The sequence below is a fragment of the Carassius gibelio genome, chromosome A7 (genome assembly GCF_023724105.1).
Source record: "Carassius gibelio isolate Cgi1373 ecotype wild population from Czech Republic chromosome A7, carGib1.2-hapl.c, whole genome shotgun sequence".
In the NCBI taxonomy this organism is placed as follows: domain Eukaryota; kingdom Metazoa; phylum Chordata; class Actinopteri; order Cypriniformes; family Cyprinidae; genus Carassius; species Carassius gibelio.
Window position 1 is genome coordinate 34,636,088 of NC_068377.1, and position 16,662 is coordinate 34,652,749.

General features: G+C 36.0%; 3 protein-coding genes across 5 annotated transcripts in view; 1 reads left to right on the plus strand and 2 right to left on the minus strand.

Moving 5' to 3' along the window:
- The first annotated feature begins 1,703 nt into the window (after nt 1-1,703).
- LOC128017372 (60S acidic ribosomal protein P2) lies at nt 1,704-4,518 on the plus strand. The gene is made up of 5 exons (XM_052602738.1): nt 1,704-1,867; nt 2,354-2,477; nt 2,574-2,622; nt 3,223-3,318; nt 4,401-4,518. Exons 2-5 carry the CDS (start codon nt 2,355-2,357, stop codon nt 4,475-4,477), a joined length of 345 nt encoding a protein of 114 aa, XP_052458698.1. The 5' UTR covers nt 1,704-1,867; nt 2,354; the 3' UTR covers nt 4,478-4,518.
- Nucleotides 4,519-6,220: 1,702 nt separating this feature from the next.
- Nucleotides 6,221-7,201, minus strand: saa (serum amyloid A). The gene is made up of 3 exons (XM_052602736.1): nt 7,034-7,201; nt 6,796-6,934; nt 6,221-6,587 (listed from the first exon to the last, which is right to left on the minus strand). Exons 1-3 carry the CDS (start codon nt 7,125-7,127, stop codon nt 6,449-6,451), a joined length of 372 nt encoding a protein of 123 aa, XP_052458696.1. The 5' UTR covers nt 7,128-7,201; the 3' UTR covers nt 6,221-6,448.
- A 4,221-nt stretch (nt 7,202-11,422) lies between these two features.
- LOC128017369 (ferritin, heavy subunit-like) overlaps nt 11,423-16,662 on the minus strand; it is a 346,688-nt gene continuing 341,448 nt past the window's right edge. For 2 of the 3 annotated variants that reach the window (XM_052602734.1, XM_052602733.1), the window contains exons 2-5: nt 13,881-13,988; nt 13,565-13,711; nt 11,949-12,074; nt 11,423-11,863 (exon numbers count right to left, since the gene is read on the minus strand). In XM_052602734.1, the coding sequence (XP_052458694.1) occupies nt 11,705-11,863; nt 11,949-12,074; nt 13,565-13,711; nt 13,881-13,982 (534 nt within the window). In that variant the 5' untranslated portion in view covers nt 13,983-13,988 and the 3' untranslated portion in view covers nt 11,423-11,704. Of the gene's footprint in view, nt 11,864-11,948; nt 12,075-13,564; nt 13,712-13,880; nt 13,989-14,723; nt 15,017-16,662 lie in introns of those variants that run through there. The other variant, XM_052602732.1, reaches the window with a different exon arrangement.

The following is a 16,662-nucleotide window of genomic DNA, read 5'->3' on the forward strand; positions in this document are numbered from 1 at the left end:
ATTTCATTTTGGACAGTCAGTTCACTTTTATTGTATGGAAAATAACAATTAATAATAAATAAATAAATGATAATTAAATAATGTATGTACAGAACTGTACTGTATATTGTATTCTGTTTTGACTATGGTCTGTGAAGAAGCATTCAAGTAAACATACAATTAACATTGTACTCCATAGTACTTGTATGTATGACAATGAACATCTTTGAAAACAGCAGTCAGGACCTTTTGGACTTCAAAAAAGAATGGCATCTGGGTTTGAATTACATGAAGGAAAATAAATGGTGATTGAATTTTAATTTTGCATTAACTATCCCTTTACTGCTTTATTATCATTCATCTGTCACATATTTGTCTTTCTGTCATCTTCAGATCCACCTCTCACACTAACATCATTACTAATATCAGACAGTCAGAATCAGAATCAGAATGATGTGCTCTTTACATTACTCACATTCTCACTATTGTTCTGTCTGTCAGAGACCTTTTTATTATCATTTTATCACTGATGCACTTGAATAGAAAATTCTGTCATTGTTCTGCCTTTTAAATGAAAGTGCGTTTTTTTATTCTAGGAAACAAAAGGAGATGTTATAGGCAGAATGTGTGAACTGTTCTTTTGCAGTGGAGGTGGATGTACTTTATACTGTCAGACTCCAAAACGGACAAAATAAAACCTTATGACTTCTAAAACAACTTTGTGTGACGAGCCGAGTGAAATACAGTTACATACAGCCATTTAATCTAACAAAGACATCTAAAAGAATGTCTACTGTATTATGCTATCTTGAGCGTTATTTAGGCTACAGCTACACTTGTGTTTTTACTTATTTGGAACGTAATGTTCTCATAATGGTACAAATCCTCCTGAAATTCATTTCCAGGGTGCGATTTTTGCATTTTAATATAAAAGTTATTTTCTGACTTGTCTGTGGATGTGATTTTGCATATGGTATACTTGTACTGTGGCAAGAATACCCTCCAAATATTTAATTTTGTTGTTTAAAAACAGTGCAGTTGTAAGCAATGTTCAAATTCACTGTACACTGTTCAAATCTGTATTACATATATACAATATATTTACCTTATAAATCCACCGATGAGATGAGATGAGATTAGGGCTACTGGTGCATGTGAGCTATATCTATATTTTTTATTTTTATTTTGGTTTTTATGCTCATGATAAACAATGACCTCTGCTGGCATGTTTTATAAGACTAGTGGAACATTAGATGGTTTAAATAGTGCAAAAACTAAATAATTTGGAATTGATCACAATAATGGGCAATTTTGTTCCTGTATACCTAAAAAAACCAAAAACAAACAAACAAAAAAAAACATTATAAAATCCCGCCCTCTCACTATAGAGTATCATATTAATCTGTCCACTAACAATGACCAGCAGTCAACGTGCATGCATGACAGAACAACTCTTCCGGGTTTTTTTTTATGATTCATTTTAATAAATATAACATTTTATATAAAAAAAATGTATCAAACATTTTTTGGCTAATTACGACTTTTATGTAATGTCCACTGGGCCCACTGATCTATTATTTGATTGAGTACAAAAATACAATACTTTTTTTTCTTTTTTTCTCTTTTTTATTAAATTTTTTCGTCGTAATATATGGTATAAAACTGCGCGGAATTTATTTATATTATTAATATCCAATTCAAATCAGTGGGGGGAAAAGACGAGACTCCTCCCTCACCCTCGTGATTGACGTGCTTTTCAGCCTTTCGATTCGCTCCTCGTCGGTGACGCTCTCGAGTCTGTCGTATTTCCGGTTTTCACCACCTCTCCACTTCCTTTCTGCCTGCACGAGCCCGCTAGTGAACACGCGAGACTCTCTATCTCCGCAAAGTGAGTGACAAAAAACAATGATTTAACAAACACACACAAACGTCGAATGAGCAAATGATGCATGTATTTGAAACGACAAAGTCCCTCGAATCTCCGTTTGCGAGACTGATGTAATACAGAAGCTCAGATTGATTTAATGTTATCGGCACACAGCCCGCTAGCGCAGTTAGCCATGTGGCTTAGCTCTCAGTTATTAGTAAAATGTGCCATAGTTGTTTTAGCCTCAGAACCCTAAACTCCCCTCTTGCTCTTTTTATAAATAAATAGCAAGTAGTTCGAAGTTTTTTGTGTTATTTATGATGCGTATTCTTTATTTGAAAAAAAAGTTAAGTAATTTGAATAAATGTGTGGAATTGATGTTATTTTAGATTTAGCAGTATTATTTGCTAATGTCACTGGGACACTCAGGTGTAAGTATTTCTGTAACGTTAAACTGCCAGTGTTTCCTACATCTTGGATCCATTCATTTCTCTTTCTCTGTTGTAGGATGCGTTACGTCGCTGCTTACCTGCTCTCAGCCCTCGGAGGCAAAGACAGCCCGAGCACAGGAGACATCAAGAAGATCCTGGACAGCGTGGGCATCGAGGCCGATGACACCCGGATGAGCAAGGTACTCTGTGCATGAACACCCAGGAGCAATGTGTGCTTGTGAGGGACTGTTATGTCTGTTATGTGCCTTTCGTTAACATTGACTTTGTGTTTGTAGGTTGTGTCTGAGCTCAATGGCAAAAATTTGGAGGAAGTGATTGCCCAAGGTAAGCTCGGTAACCTAATGGTTCCACATGTAACTTAAGGGAAGCCTTGAGGATGTAAGCTTGTCACGGTTTATCCGATCCGGTGTAAAAAATATTTTCACTCAGAAACTGCTAATAAACTCCACAAAGAAAGGAACCGTAAGCGCTGCATTGAGTTAAATGTGAAATTTCGTAAAAAATGAATAGGTATTTTCTTGTGAAACGTTCTTCAGTGGTCTGTTTTGTTTAAGTGCATGTTGGTTTTTAAAAGCAGCGTTAAGTTTGTAATTTGTGCTGCACCGAATTCAATTTTGTCTAGGATTTACTTTGAAATGTTTTTCACTTAGAATTTGCTAGTCAATTTTACAAATAATTTACAGATAAATGGCAAGTAACACATTTAATTAATTGAAAATTTTTCTTAAATGTACTAAATCATCTCTATTTGTCTTAAACTGTTTTAGCAAACCGATGTTTCTACAGAGTATGATGATTTGGGTCTTATGCTGTGTAATTAGTTTTTCTCTGTGCAGAACTGTGGTTTAATTTGGTGGTTTTGAAAAGAGATTTTTTTTTAGGAGTGTGAGCATGTCTCAGCGTCTGTTTGTGGGTGTCTGACAGGTTTCAGTAAGCTGGCCAGCGTGCCGTCCGGTGGAGCTGTAGCTGCATCCAGCGCTGCTGCCCCGTCCGCTGGAGGATCTGCTGCCGCCCCTGCAGGTCAGTGTCTTCTTCCTTATGTCTCTCACTGACTCTCTAAAGCCCCTTTCACACTGCGATTCCGGAAAATACACTGGTAATGTGTTTCGGCAGTTGTTCCCGGGTCGCTAGATTTTGCACTTTCACAATGCCAGTGATTACCTGGAAATATGTGCATGCTTTCACACAACCCGTAAAGGTCGTGTAACGACACTTGACATCAGGGTGTGACGTGTAATGTACGAGTCGAAAACACTAGGCACATTAACTCTCACTTAAGCTGGTGAACGATCTCAGCATGGAAAGGGAGGAACTAAATGATCTCTGCTTCATTAGTTTGCACATTTTTTTTCGTCGCAAATGTTGATCTGCCTTCAAAACACCTGTTAAAAGAGTCGGATGATAACATGTCATCACTCCGATACGGCCTTTACGCCATTAGTTCTGGCTTTCGTTCACACAGCGCTCGTTCCGGGACTGAACCCGGCAATGTTACTAGGTCCCCAACCTGGGATCAATCCCGGGACATGTTTGCATTCACACAGAAGGTGACCCAGCAATGTTCTGGCATTTTTCCCGGTCCAATGTGCAGTGTGATAGGAACTTAATAGAGATGGATAATACAGTTCAGGCTTTTCAGTCTATATGTATTTGCTCTTAAAACGTCAGATTTTCAGCCAGCCATCATTTCAATCAAATGTATGGGCAAGTACATAAACCTTAGTGAACTACTGTATTTTCCGAACTAAGTCGCACTTTTATTTCATAGTTTGGCTGGTCTTGCGACTTATAGTCAGGTGCGACTTTTTTTATCTATTAATTTGCCATGAACCAATGTTCTGGGTGGAGACGGTAATGTTTTTTCTTGGTTCTAAATGAATGCGACTTGTATATGTTCTTTTCCTCATTACATATTTTTGGACTGATGCGACTTGTAGTCCGAAAAATACGGTACATATTTTGGGAGGAAATGTAGCATGCTGTGACTGTTTAAAATGACCTTATTGTCTTATGTTTTTGTTACGGACCGATGATTGTGAACTGTTGATTGGTTTCCTGTAGATCCTGTAATGTTAATGTCTTTATTCCTATTCTCCCTGCAGCGGAGGAGAAGAAAGAAGAGAAGAAAGAGGAGTCTGAAGAATCCGAAGATGACATGGGATTCGGACTCTTCGACTAATCTGTCTGCTCGGGACCAAAATAAAGTTGATCACAAAAAGATTTCTGCTTGCTTGGTCATTTCAGAAAGTTCAAATGAGGTTTATAATGTGGAATTGGATTGAGCTTTTCTAATACTTCCCTTTCTCCATGTAATCTGAAAATTGCAGAGCTTTAATTATCTGGAGACACTCTTATGGATGTTTCAATTCTTTGTTTGGGGAATGAAAATGTAGGTGTACTGTTCGTAACGACCCGTTATTGTTGATGGAACAAAATTAAGTTCCAAACCACTTTTTGTCAGATAAGACATTGTGCATTGTTTTCACCGCTGTGTTGATGCCACTCATTTTCTGTCTGTATGCGTTCATTAATATAACGGAAGTGTTGGTTGAAGGCCCAAAATCAGTTGTAAGTAAATGCACACATTTTGCTAAATATCAGTGGCCAAAAGCTTCATGACTGTAGAATCGAACATATTGAGAAACAAAGCTGTGTTTGAAAAAAAAAAAAACTAAAACAAATCAATCCACACTGATGTTGAGACATTGTCTTGTGTCTTTGAGTCAGGCCGAGTCAGGTTTTTCCAAAGCTTTATTCATTGCTCATTTAAGAGCTTGGAAGCGGAGTTTCTCAGTTATGCTGTACTATAAATATTATGTTTCTCCTGAGTGATTACCCTGTTGCACAACTGTTTCTGGGAAATTGGGATGTCTTAAGACAGCCATGATTATGTGGATAGACCGTTATTTATAGTTTTTTTTTATCTATACAAATCATTACATAACCGAAGTTTATGCCTGAAACTATTAGTAATTAATTGTTAATGCATTTGGCAGACACATTTATCTGAATCAACTTCAAGTTTAGGCGTTTTATCGAGTCATGCTCTCCCTTGGAATCAAACCCATGATCTCGGTGTTGCTAGTGACACTGCCTTTATCCAAGTATCTAAGTGTAAGTGAGAGTGCTGAGGGCTTTGGTGTATAAACACACTGGTTTTGCAAGAGTTGGCTAAATCTGGAGTTTCCATGTCCTGACTGAGATGATTCAGCCCTCACTGCAAGAACAACTTCTAACATCTGGAGGAACAAACATCCGCAAAAACTCTGAAATGATTATTGTGTGTGTATGTATGTTATAAGTACTGTGCAAAATTCTTAGATAATAGGTATTTTTACAAAAAAAAGAACAAAATGGTTTAAAGCCGTTTATTACGTCTCCAAGGTGCTTGAAGAAACTTACCTACGAAGCTACAGAAGGCTACTGACTGTGAAAAGTTACAGTTATAGGCGCTTGTGTAAATATGCTGTAAAGTGAGTAGGCTATGCTTAAAAAATAATGGCACAAATTGATTTGATCAATTAACTGCTAAACTAAATCAATTCACAATTTGCTTTTAAACCAGCTTTTGTAGCACATAATAGCTTTGCATGAAGCATTTTTCAAGTGTCTTGGAGACATTGCCACAGTTTGGATTTAAGTCTGTATTATGAGAAATTTAGTTTATATTTTTCGAGCAAATTTTTTTTTATTAAATGTGGCTAACACCTTTATTTTACTCTAATGTAAATCAAATAAATGTAACATAAAATACTATATTTTGATGTAATAAATGAAGATTTAATCGTTTAATTGTCAAGACGAACGTTTAAAACAAAATCAGACAAAGATGTTGGTAGATACAGACAATGTGCTTGAATGAGCAGCTGGAGGCGCTCCAACATACAGTAAACAGTGACGTAATGACAACAGACACTCAAACTACAAATGAGCTTGCTTCCTTTATTCAGACCAGAGTGTGTGTTACATAGACTAAATGGTGCTAAAACGTAAAGCTTGCATTTTTTTGGGGTGATAAATGTAGATTTAATGAAAGATAACTGTCAAGATAAAAAAAAAAAAGAGTGAAATTGTTTTATGCAAAATTGAATCAAGCAGTTTTAGAGCTAAATGATTTCACTCATTTTCTGTTGCACTGACGCTCTTCTTTTCAGTACTTTCTGGGAAGGCCCTTGGGTCTGTAGCGGTTGGGGTTACCACCATTACGTCCCCAGCGGTTGGCGGCCTGGTCTGCTGCAGCATCTGAATTACCGCGGCGAGAGAGTCCCTGCAGAGCCTCTCTTCCATCACTGCACACATCAGAACAGTGATTTAATGCCATTTTCACCCACTTAAAATGTAAACATTAACATTAGATAATAATACTACAATTCAAAGTTTCTCTCAAAAATGTAGCACATTATACAGTGCAAGAGAGCAATCTTTCTTGCTCGGTTTAAGTGCTCACATTAGCTTCTAAGGAATAAAATCATGTCAGATCTGCCAGCGATGACGAACCTGATTACTCTGGCTGCCCATTTGCCTCCAGGGCCCCTTCTTGCAGCATCATAGTTCCCACGTGCATGGAAATACTTGTCTGCGCCCCTCCAGTTGGCCTTCCTCATGTCTTGGTAAGCACGCAACATGTCCTTTGCACCTGCAAAACACAGTGAAAGTGGTAAAAATCTGCCGGCGAACTGATTCAACGGAGTGCATGCTTAAGAGTAAATGCAGATGAAAAGGAAAAATAAGCAACCTCCAATGGCTTGTCCTGGGTAGCGGTGCCATTGAGCCTGGGTCCCGACCACCAACACCAGCGCCAGCACCAGCACAGCAAGAATAAGCTTCATGATTACAGAGCTGAATATATGAAAATATACAAGTTAGCAAGTTGAAATATTAACCATGTCACAAACAGTAAACCTTAAAAAATCTCTGTAGATAAAGTATGATCTCTGTGCATAGACAGACAACCATCGATAACTTAACACGTTTCGCATTAAGAAAGCGGTTAGTTTAGTCAGTCACTTACCTCTCAGGTTCTCTCAGTTCAGACACATCAGGTCTTCACATTTTATAAGGCTCGGACTGGGCTGGACACGGATTTCCCAACAGAGATATGACAGATTGCTTTATGAAAATCAGACTAATTTGGTCCTGTTAGTCCTGAGTTGCATAACTGTTTCTGGGAAAAACCAAGATTTGTGAAACATGGTGTTTATATTTTTTATAACATTGTGTCAAACAAAAAACATAAAAAAAAATGTTACTTGAAATAAAATAAAATGAAGCATTTTGTATTCAGCTAGTTTAATTTGAAGTTTTTAAAATAACTATACCTTAATAAACAAAAAATAGATAAATTAATTAATAAATCATATACGTAATCCCCCCCCCCCCCCCAAAAAAAACTATATCACTATATATATATTGTATATATATATATAATAGTTTATCAGTGACACTGAAACAAAATAAATTAAATTAAATTTATGCATTTAGCAGAAGCTTTTATCCAAAGCGACTTACAGTGCATTCAGGCTATCAAAATGCATCAATAATAATTATACACACTCAAATGAAAATATAGCATGGCAGAAAATAATCTGTTTTGTGGTGTAAAATCCGAGCATTTTTATCTTATAAAGAGTACACATTTTAATTTAAAAACTCAGTGCATTTTATGCATTGGTTTATCACTAATACATACATACATACATCACTAATATATATAATATATATATAATTTTTTTTGTGATGAATGTATGTACAGTATACAGTACAGTATACAGTGTGTGTATGTGTGTGTGTTTGTTTATATAATAGTATAAAAGTTATATAAAACATATAGTATATATAAAAGATTGTAGATCAAATAAATATTCATATATAATTATTTTATTTTCTGACTTATGCTGATATTTTAAATGCATGCAAATCATTTCAGTTTCACTTCTTATACTGTTTTCACTTCCATCTCTAATGGGAACTGAATCATCAGAGCAAGTAGAGGTCATTCGGAAATTCCAGATGAGAAGATTGTTTTAAGAGACAATAAATCAGTGCATAGCTGCAAATTCTGACCCTTGCACGCTCTGGCACACAAGTCACGTGTTTAATTTCCAGTTACAACAGAAATAAAAATGAGAATATTGCACAAAAGAGGTCTTCCCAAACAAGAACTATCTGACCAAGAACATTACATCATTTTTTATGATGAATAGAAAGTTTTGTAATAAAAATATTTTATCTTTACTGTCAATTTTGATCTTTATAATGCATCCTTGTTAAATGAATGGTAGTGTATTTATAAAATTGATAAATCCCATTTTATGATTCAAAATATTACTATTTGTTAAGTTTAATCTAGCATTCCCTGCTGATATGGCCTTAAAATACTGTAAGAGAGAGAGAGAGTAGAAATACAATCCCCCTTCAAAATAATCAAATCTTTTTGCTTTGCAGCCTGAAATGAAGATGGACACAGTTTTTGTTTTATCCAGCTCTATTTATTCAGTGCAACTTTTAAGATCTAAGTGAAAGATAAAACGCCAACATAATAAATAAATAAAACAGAATCACTGAGTTTGAAAAAGGATCTACCCCTTGTTTCTTAAACCACCCTTTGCTTTAATTTCAGTCTTTAGTCTGCTGGGATTTGTGTCTCTTCTTTGCAGAACTGCTCAGTTCAGTTCAGTTTGATGGCGATGGTTGTGGACTGCAGTCTTCAGGTCATTCCACTGGATTTCCACCAGACCTATCGTTTGGTGTTGAGGCCAAATAATTCATTAAATATTTTTACTCTTTCTCAGAATCTTCAAGATGTGTTTTGCCAAAGTTCAGTCTGACTGCATGTGGCCTTTCTTGAGGAGTGGATTTTTTTCTTGCCACCCTCCCAAACGAGCCACATTTGTGGAGAATTTGGGATATTGTTGTCACATGCACACAATGACCACTCTTTGTCATAAATTCCTGTGGCTGCTTCAGAGTTACTGTAGGCCTCTTGGTCTTCCTCTCTGATCGGTTTCCTCTGGCTATTACATTCAGTTTGGAGTGATGTCCTGAATCTGATCCAGGGAGGCTCTGTGTTGTGCCAAATACCCACTTCCACTTCTTAATAATAGACTTCACTGTTCTTCTAGGCATTTTTTAAAGTCTTTGAAAGGTTTTTGTATCCATCTTCTAACTTGTTCCTGTCCACAACTTTATCCCTTAGATCTTATTTTCTATAGCCACTGTGTGTGTGTGTTTGTGTATATATTTTGTAGAAATGTAGAAAGACTTCAGTAGGTATAATTTCACTTTGAACATAAGTTGCACATTGTTACCTTCGACCCCGTCAGTTGGGACGAAAGTAACACAACAATATAAGCTAGATTTGTTTTCTGTTACTCTTATTTTTATTAAGTATACCTGACTATGATGTTGTTAATATGTTACTGCAAACATATTCAGTTTTTTATTTATGCAAAAAAAAAATCATATTTTCATTTTAAGATTCATCAAATGTCTCAAAATCAGACTGTACAAACTTGAATTGTTTAAAAAAAAAATTGGGGGAAATTTTAATTTATTTTTATGTAAAGAATTAAACAGAATGGACAATATAACATTTCATTACATTAGCATAATATAAATTCTACACAATGTAACAGTAGGCCAATTCATGTTTCCATCCATTTGTTTTTATGCATAAATTCAAAATATGAATTTAGAAACACTGCAAATTCATAGGTGGATGTGTAAAAGCTAAGGTATGGCTAAAACTAAGGTAAATGTGACGTAGCAGCTGCCCAGAGAGTGATGTTCCTCTATGTCCAGAACCACCCTCTTATAAACATCTGGATAAAACCAGACCTCTGTCTGTCTTTCTGACCCTCACTCTTCTCTTGACATAATATTTTGGTATAATATGACATAAACATGTTTAATAAATGATGCATGACACTGAAATTCACAATATAGCATGCACCGGAACAAAATAAATACTTCTGGTCACTGCAGTGGGACAAAAGTAACTATTGTTACTTTCGTCCCGACAGAAACTGCTGACATTTAAACCCAGTTGACTGGATAAACTCTGAAAATGCCAACTTTAGGATGTGTTAAAGCACTACATAACCTGTAGATTGATCATAATTGTGACACATGAAACAAGAAAAACAACACAACTAATCTGAAAAAATTACCGCTTTAATAATATATTTATATGTACATCTATTAAGTAAATATTTATACTGAAATATTTCTTATATATCATATAGTGTAACAAAGCAGTGCTCACGATGACATGCAGTTTTTCTTCAGCATACCAGATGTTCAGGTTTATTTGAAAGAACTATGTTCTCGACAAGCACAACAGGTGTCATGGATTAAAGTAATTCATGTTTCACATACTAACACTGACTTCCTCGTATCTGTTTTGTTGACAGTCTAAAAAGATTACAGTCATTATTAAGTCATGTTTAGTCTTGGACTTCCTTGTTCCTTAGATTCATGATGATATGAGTTTCTGGATAAATAACCACTGACCAGTACAAGTCGGAAATGAGCAATTATGTGTTCACATTTACAATTAACCATTTGAAACAATTAATCTATTAGATTATCAATGGACGTACACAGTGAACATTATGTTTTCCACATATGAGCTAGATGTCTGGTGCATCTGTTATATACAGATCAACGCTACTGTCATATTTAGGATCATATATTATTATTGTCTTTCATATCAATGACAGTTTTTAGAAGAGGAAGTGTAAATACTGATAGTCAGGGTTATACACCTAGTTCTCATGAAATATTTAATGTTTAAAGATACTAAACACCTGGTCTGGCTGAAATAGTAACACTTTCACCACTGGTTGTGACAGCAAGACACCGAAACAGGAATCTTCAACAGGCTCATCCTACATTGTTTTATTGTAATATAACTGGTTTAATAATAAAATGTGCTTCCATTATATTCATGTTGCCTCTGGAATTGTCAGCGGTCAACAAAGTGGACTTTATTCCAGCCCCTGCTACTCAGTCTCTTGGGCTTGACTGAGACATGGATTAAAGCTGAAGACACAGAAACCCCTAAACAACCCCTTTTTGAAAGCTCAGACATAGTCTGGAAACAATAAATGAGCCATGAGACAAGTTCAGATCCCAGAGGTTTTTATTTTATTGGTTTGGAGCATAATTTAATTGACAAATCACACGTCACATGCAGGCAGGTCAAATCTTGAACGAGCTAGAGATATAGAGTGCTATGGCTTATGAGAACTGCGACTTTAAACAGAGTCAAACATGTTAAGAGGTTTAAATAAGTGGACAAACAGGTTGACCAGTCAGTCAAACAACATAAAATAGTGTCCGTTGGCATATAGGGAAATAAACACTCATATAGCAAAACTAATCAGCGAAGGAAAAGATGGAGTATTTAGCTGCTCTCTTTGCCAAGTGTGAGTTTGTCAAACAAGTACTCGGCCATGCCATTCTGGGGGGCGCCCATACGGCGCAGGTTGGTCACCCAGTCGCCCAGTTCTTTGATGGACTTCACCTGCTCGTCCAAGTAGTGCGTCTCAATGAAATCACACATCTGTAAGAAACAAAGAGTGTGTTTGGAATTTTTTGTCTGGAATAAGAGGGTTTAGTAGCGTTGGTATCAGTAGCTGCAGACTCACGTGAGGGTCGTTGTGCTGGGAGGACAGCTTATGCAGCTCCAGGAGGGAGTGATTGACGCTCTTCTCCAGCTGCAGGGCGCATTCCAGAGCTTCCAAACCACTTCCCCACTCGTCCTTCTCCGGTTTCTGTCAAACACAAAAGTTTATAAGGCTTCTTCCAGTCCACCCCCTATTGCCCTCACATCAAAATTCACTGACATTTGTATTTTTTTTTTTTTTTTGGAAAACTGTTCTTGCTTCTAAACTGTGTTTTGTGTGTACATATTTCTCTCCGGATTCAGACAAGATGACTTTCACTTGATAAATAAATATTACGGATCAAGGACTAATAATTTATATGGAAACTAAAACGCACACAAAAAAAAAAAAAAACATGAATTGATGGACTGGAGTGGATTGTGTTGTTTCTAAATCAGCTGTTTGGATTTAGATTCTGACGGCACCCATTCACTGCAGAGAATCCACTGGTGAGCAAGTAATGATATGCAAATAAAAACATGGCATATGCCTAAAAACATCCCTTTATAAATCCTAATAAATTTTAGGTTAAATCTGAATGAATACAGAAGGTACAATAGGTATTGTAGGTCTTAACACCATTTCTTATGGAGACAATTTTTGAAACCACAAATGTGGTTCCTTCCCGGTCATGTGTAATGACAGATGCATCTGAGATGCATTTCCTCAGCACATAACTTAGATTTTAAAGTTGTATCGTTATTTGTAAATGTCAAGGTCACAAAAGTATTTCCACTTCGCTTAAAGGAAACAAGCAGACCTCTGTTAGTGCAAGAACGCAATACTTTGGAATAATTATTTTCTGAAATACAGGTTGTAAGACATTAAATGTAGATTTAAAATTCTACATGTAACAAAAACTATTTGAGAGCATTTGAAGTAAATACAATTATAAGGTAGTCTGTAATATATGTGTGTAGATAGATAGATAGATGTTCCTTCTACCTTGTACCAGCTAATTTAGTCTGTGCATTTTCTTTTCTTTATTGTTTATATATTTTTTAAATTTGTAAACTATCAGTTTTAAATTTGAATTCCTTTGAATAATTGCCTTAATTACCTATTGATCGGAGAACACTGGGCATCGCATTATAAATTAAAATTATTCAATGGATTAAAACCATATTATTATTTTTAAAGAAACAAATCAACAAATGAGTTCATTCCTAAAAGAACTGTTAGTTGCAGTCCTAGAAATTAAACAGTAGGTAAAATAATAAGAATTTTTTTTATGGCTTGGCATCTGACTAGTCACAATCACATGCCAACTTCCCAAAAGTATTTCACTTCAACTAACAATTTTTTCCATTTCCAACTTACTGGTAAACTATTCCTTAAACTCGTGCAAATATTAAATGTTCTTGCAAAATCTATACTGGTCACACGATAATAAAAGCATTCATGGCCTCCAGTTACGTGCTTTAACATTTCACTATAATAGAGACGCTTAATAAACGTGCTGACTGTCAGTTGAAGTTTATGGTCAGTGTTGCTAAAAGATAAGAGCCCCACCCAAACACTGTCCTCTCTATCTCTGGGTCCTTGCCTTGTCCTGCCGAACCGTAACGCTATCACGTGAACACACACTATAGATGTACCTTCACATCCTGCAGAAAGATCCTCCCTCCCCTCTGGTTCTGAAACTTCATCAGTTTCTCAGCGTGTTCGTGCTCTTCGTGGGACTGATGGTGGAAAAACTTCGCAAAGTTGTGTAGGGCCTGATCATCTCGGTCAAAGTAGTACGACTGCATGAGAGAAACACAAAAAAAGTTACAAGGTAATAAACAAAATGGATCATTAACTAAACGAAGTTCATTTAAATACTGAACTCAATGCGCTTTCACCTAGAACACTAGATTTGACTAAATGGGAACAGAATGGGTGTAGTATGTTGTAATGGCCTTGGACTCTCACCATGGAAAGGTAGACGTAGGATGCATACAGCTCCATGTTGATCTGACGGTTGATGGCCGCTTCGCAGGCCTCCTCGAAGTTCTGTCTCACCTGAGAGCTCATGTTTCTGGAAGAGAGGACACAAAAGATTGTGAGGTACCGGTCTAATAAGCACGCCAAGAACAACCACTAAATGGACGAAACTATACGTTGGAATAAAAAAAGAAAACGTCCCTGTTTTTTACGAAAAAGACCAATGCCTTTTCAAACATTGTTTTCGGGGAGAAAGGATACATGCAGTGTTGTTGAGAAGAACACATACAGTAATCAACGATACCGAATGATTACAAGAGACGAGAAACAATGTAACTTCTATAAATCGTCGAGTATAACGTTATTATTGTTGCTTTTCATGTCTTTCGGAGCTCGTAAGCGTCAGTCCCCATCCACTTTCTTTTGGGATAGCGGTGTAATCTCGCTTAAAAAAATAATTAGGCGATAAAGTTATGATAATAAATAACTATTACGTTATCCGTTAAAAAAATATTGTAAAGTAAAAAAAAAAAAAAGTCAGTGACGTGGAGGGCATTTGAGAACATTGTGACCTTCCTAAGTCATCTATCCAAATAACGTTACATAATTTTGCAAACGAAGCAAATTCGTGGTTTTATTTTATCCGGGAAGCAGGTCTTAACATTATTTTGATCGATAAAAAAAAACAACAAAGATGGCGCCCTTATATAATCTTCGCTAGTGATGGACGCCGCCGTCTCTATGCAGCCGTGTTATCCAACGATCTAAACAAAAACATACGAGTTGAAGTGAGTATTTGAGTAAAAGCATAGATTCAGATGGAAAACTTACCTTAAGATCGGTTTTAAGGCTTTTCTGGTGTTGTTAGCACAGATGGTCAACGACGCTGGTTCGCGTAGAACTGTTTTAAAGCAAGCGTCTTTAAATCAAATGTTCGATTTTGACCGAAAACAAAACGAATGGAATCAAAGAAGTTGACGGATTGATGCAAAAGGCGAAAAGACAGAAGATGGGTTGCCGTTCAAGCACTGTTGAAGCAGGTAACCGTCCGTCTGTCCTCGTGGCTGCGATGATTATGAGCTCGTGCCCTGCGCTGCTGGACTATTTGTGCGCATGACGCGTCACGCACGGAGCATCCGCCCCGAGATGAAGACGACACAACAAGTGAAAAAACAAACAAACAAAAATAAATAAATAATTAAAACCCCCGCCATTTCTTCTAATTAGAAATCTTTTGTAACAATACACACAACCATTCTAAAATTTGGGGTCAGTATCTCTCCCCCCCTTTAAAATAAATTATTGCTTTTATTCAATAAGGTCAATGTTCTTTAAAATTTTATTCATCAAATAATCCTGAAAAAAAGTATCGCTGGTTCCAATTAATTAATTGATTAATTAATTAAGCAAAACAACTTTTCAACATAAATCACCATAGTAATGATTTCTGAAGGATCATGTCACGCTGACATAAACAAATATAAGAACAATTCAAAAAAATTATATTAGCATATATAATATAATATAGTATAATATAATAAATTATTACAAAAGTCTCTAAAAATAACTCAAAATCAAACTTCATAGAGGGTCAAGGCACTATTTTTTTAAAAATAAGTTTTTAAAAGGTCACTATTCACATTTTTTAATTCACTAATCTCACTATAATTGGTTTACAGATTAAACACTTATAATCACTTTAAAAAATAAAATAAAAAAAATAATCCTCTCATATTGTATTACATCCTTAAAATAGTACAACTTCCTTAGCTGTTACTCTTCTTGTCTATAAAACCCTCAGATCAACATTTGGATTCAGATCTCCAATATCAGCCACAAGATAAGTCCAAAAAAGTCTTCTGAAGTGTCTATACAATAATTAGGGGTTTCCTTTAAGCTAGCATAGGTACAGCCTATATTTGAGAAGCATTAATGACATGCCTTGGACTCGCTGGGCCTTAAAATGACCAAAAATTGCAGTCCTTTTTAAAATACAGGGGAAGGAAGAACGTCTAGACTCATCGTCCTTGTGCGTATCAGTGGGATATGTAATAGGAGGTTTGAATTCAATAAGTGCTACACCTAGGAGTATCTGGAGCATTTCGCTGACTCATGTTCATTGGATTACAGGGTTTGGGTGTGGCTATTGTGCAACATGATCTTGAAAAAAACTCTGATTTCATATTTGACGAATAACTATATGTCACTAAATACACTCATGATACACTTACGTCAGTAAATCTATTTTTTTCTATTAATGGCCTATATATATAGAGGCCACATGGCACTGGCACTTCTATTGTGAAATTATAATGAACTGAACTCCATACGAGGAACTGAATGCAATCCAGCTGTAACAGAATATTGAAGATCATATGACCACCACCCACTGGAAACGTGAGATCAAAAAGTGCTGAAACAGTTAACCAAACCATCATGCATTCACTCATTGGTCAATCCAGCTCTGCAGTCAATAACACGTAGTGTGTGACGAAACACGGTGAACGCCAACATTTTCCAGAACTCGTAAATGTTGTGTAACAGTGAAGTCTGAGTCAGAGACTGTTATGCTTGCTCATTTGCAGTGTTTTCTACATTTAGGAAAACTATTAGCCTAAATTATTATAATTTGAAAAAAAAACAAAGTGTCTTTTTTTTTTTGCCTTCAGCATATTTACAGCATCTTTACGTTATTCTGTTGTTTAGTTGGGAAATGTGTTCTAGTTTGGCTTGAGCAAAGTTCATTTTACCAGTCTTTCATAATCCAAGA

Excerpts from the sequence above, each read along its gene's own strand:
- saa (XM_052602736.1), bottom strand. The coding sequence starts at position 7,127 with ATGAAGCTTATTCTTGCTGTGCTGGTGCTGGCGCTGGTGTTGGTGGTC. Across the intron at positions 6,935-7,033 it reads CCCAGGACAAGCCATTGGAG|GTGCAAAGGACATGTTGCGT; the intron begins GTTGCTTATTTT and ends TGTGTTTTGCAG. Across the intron at positions 6,588-6,795 it reads TGGGCAGCCAGAGTAATCAG|TGATGGAAGAGAGGCTCTGC; the intron begins GTTCGTCATCGC and ends TGATGTGTGCAG.
- LOC128017372 (XM_052602738.1), top strand. The coding sequence starts at position 2,355 with ATGCGTTACGTCGCTGCTTACCTGCTCTCAGCCCTCGGAGGCAAAGAC. Across the intron at positions 2,478-2,573 it reads ATGACACCCGGATGAGCAAG|GTTGTGTCTGAGCTCAATGG; the intron begins GTACTCTGTGCA and ends TTGTGTTTGTAG. Across the intron at positions 2,623-3,222 it reads GGAGGAAGTGATTGCCCAAG|GTTTCAGTAAGCTGGCCAGC; the intron begins GTAAGCTCGGTA and ends GGTGTCTGACAG.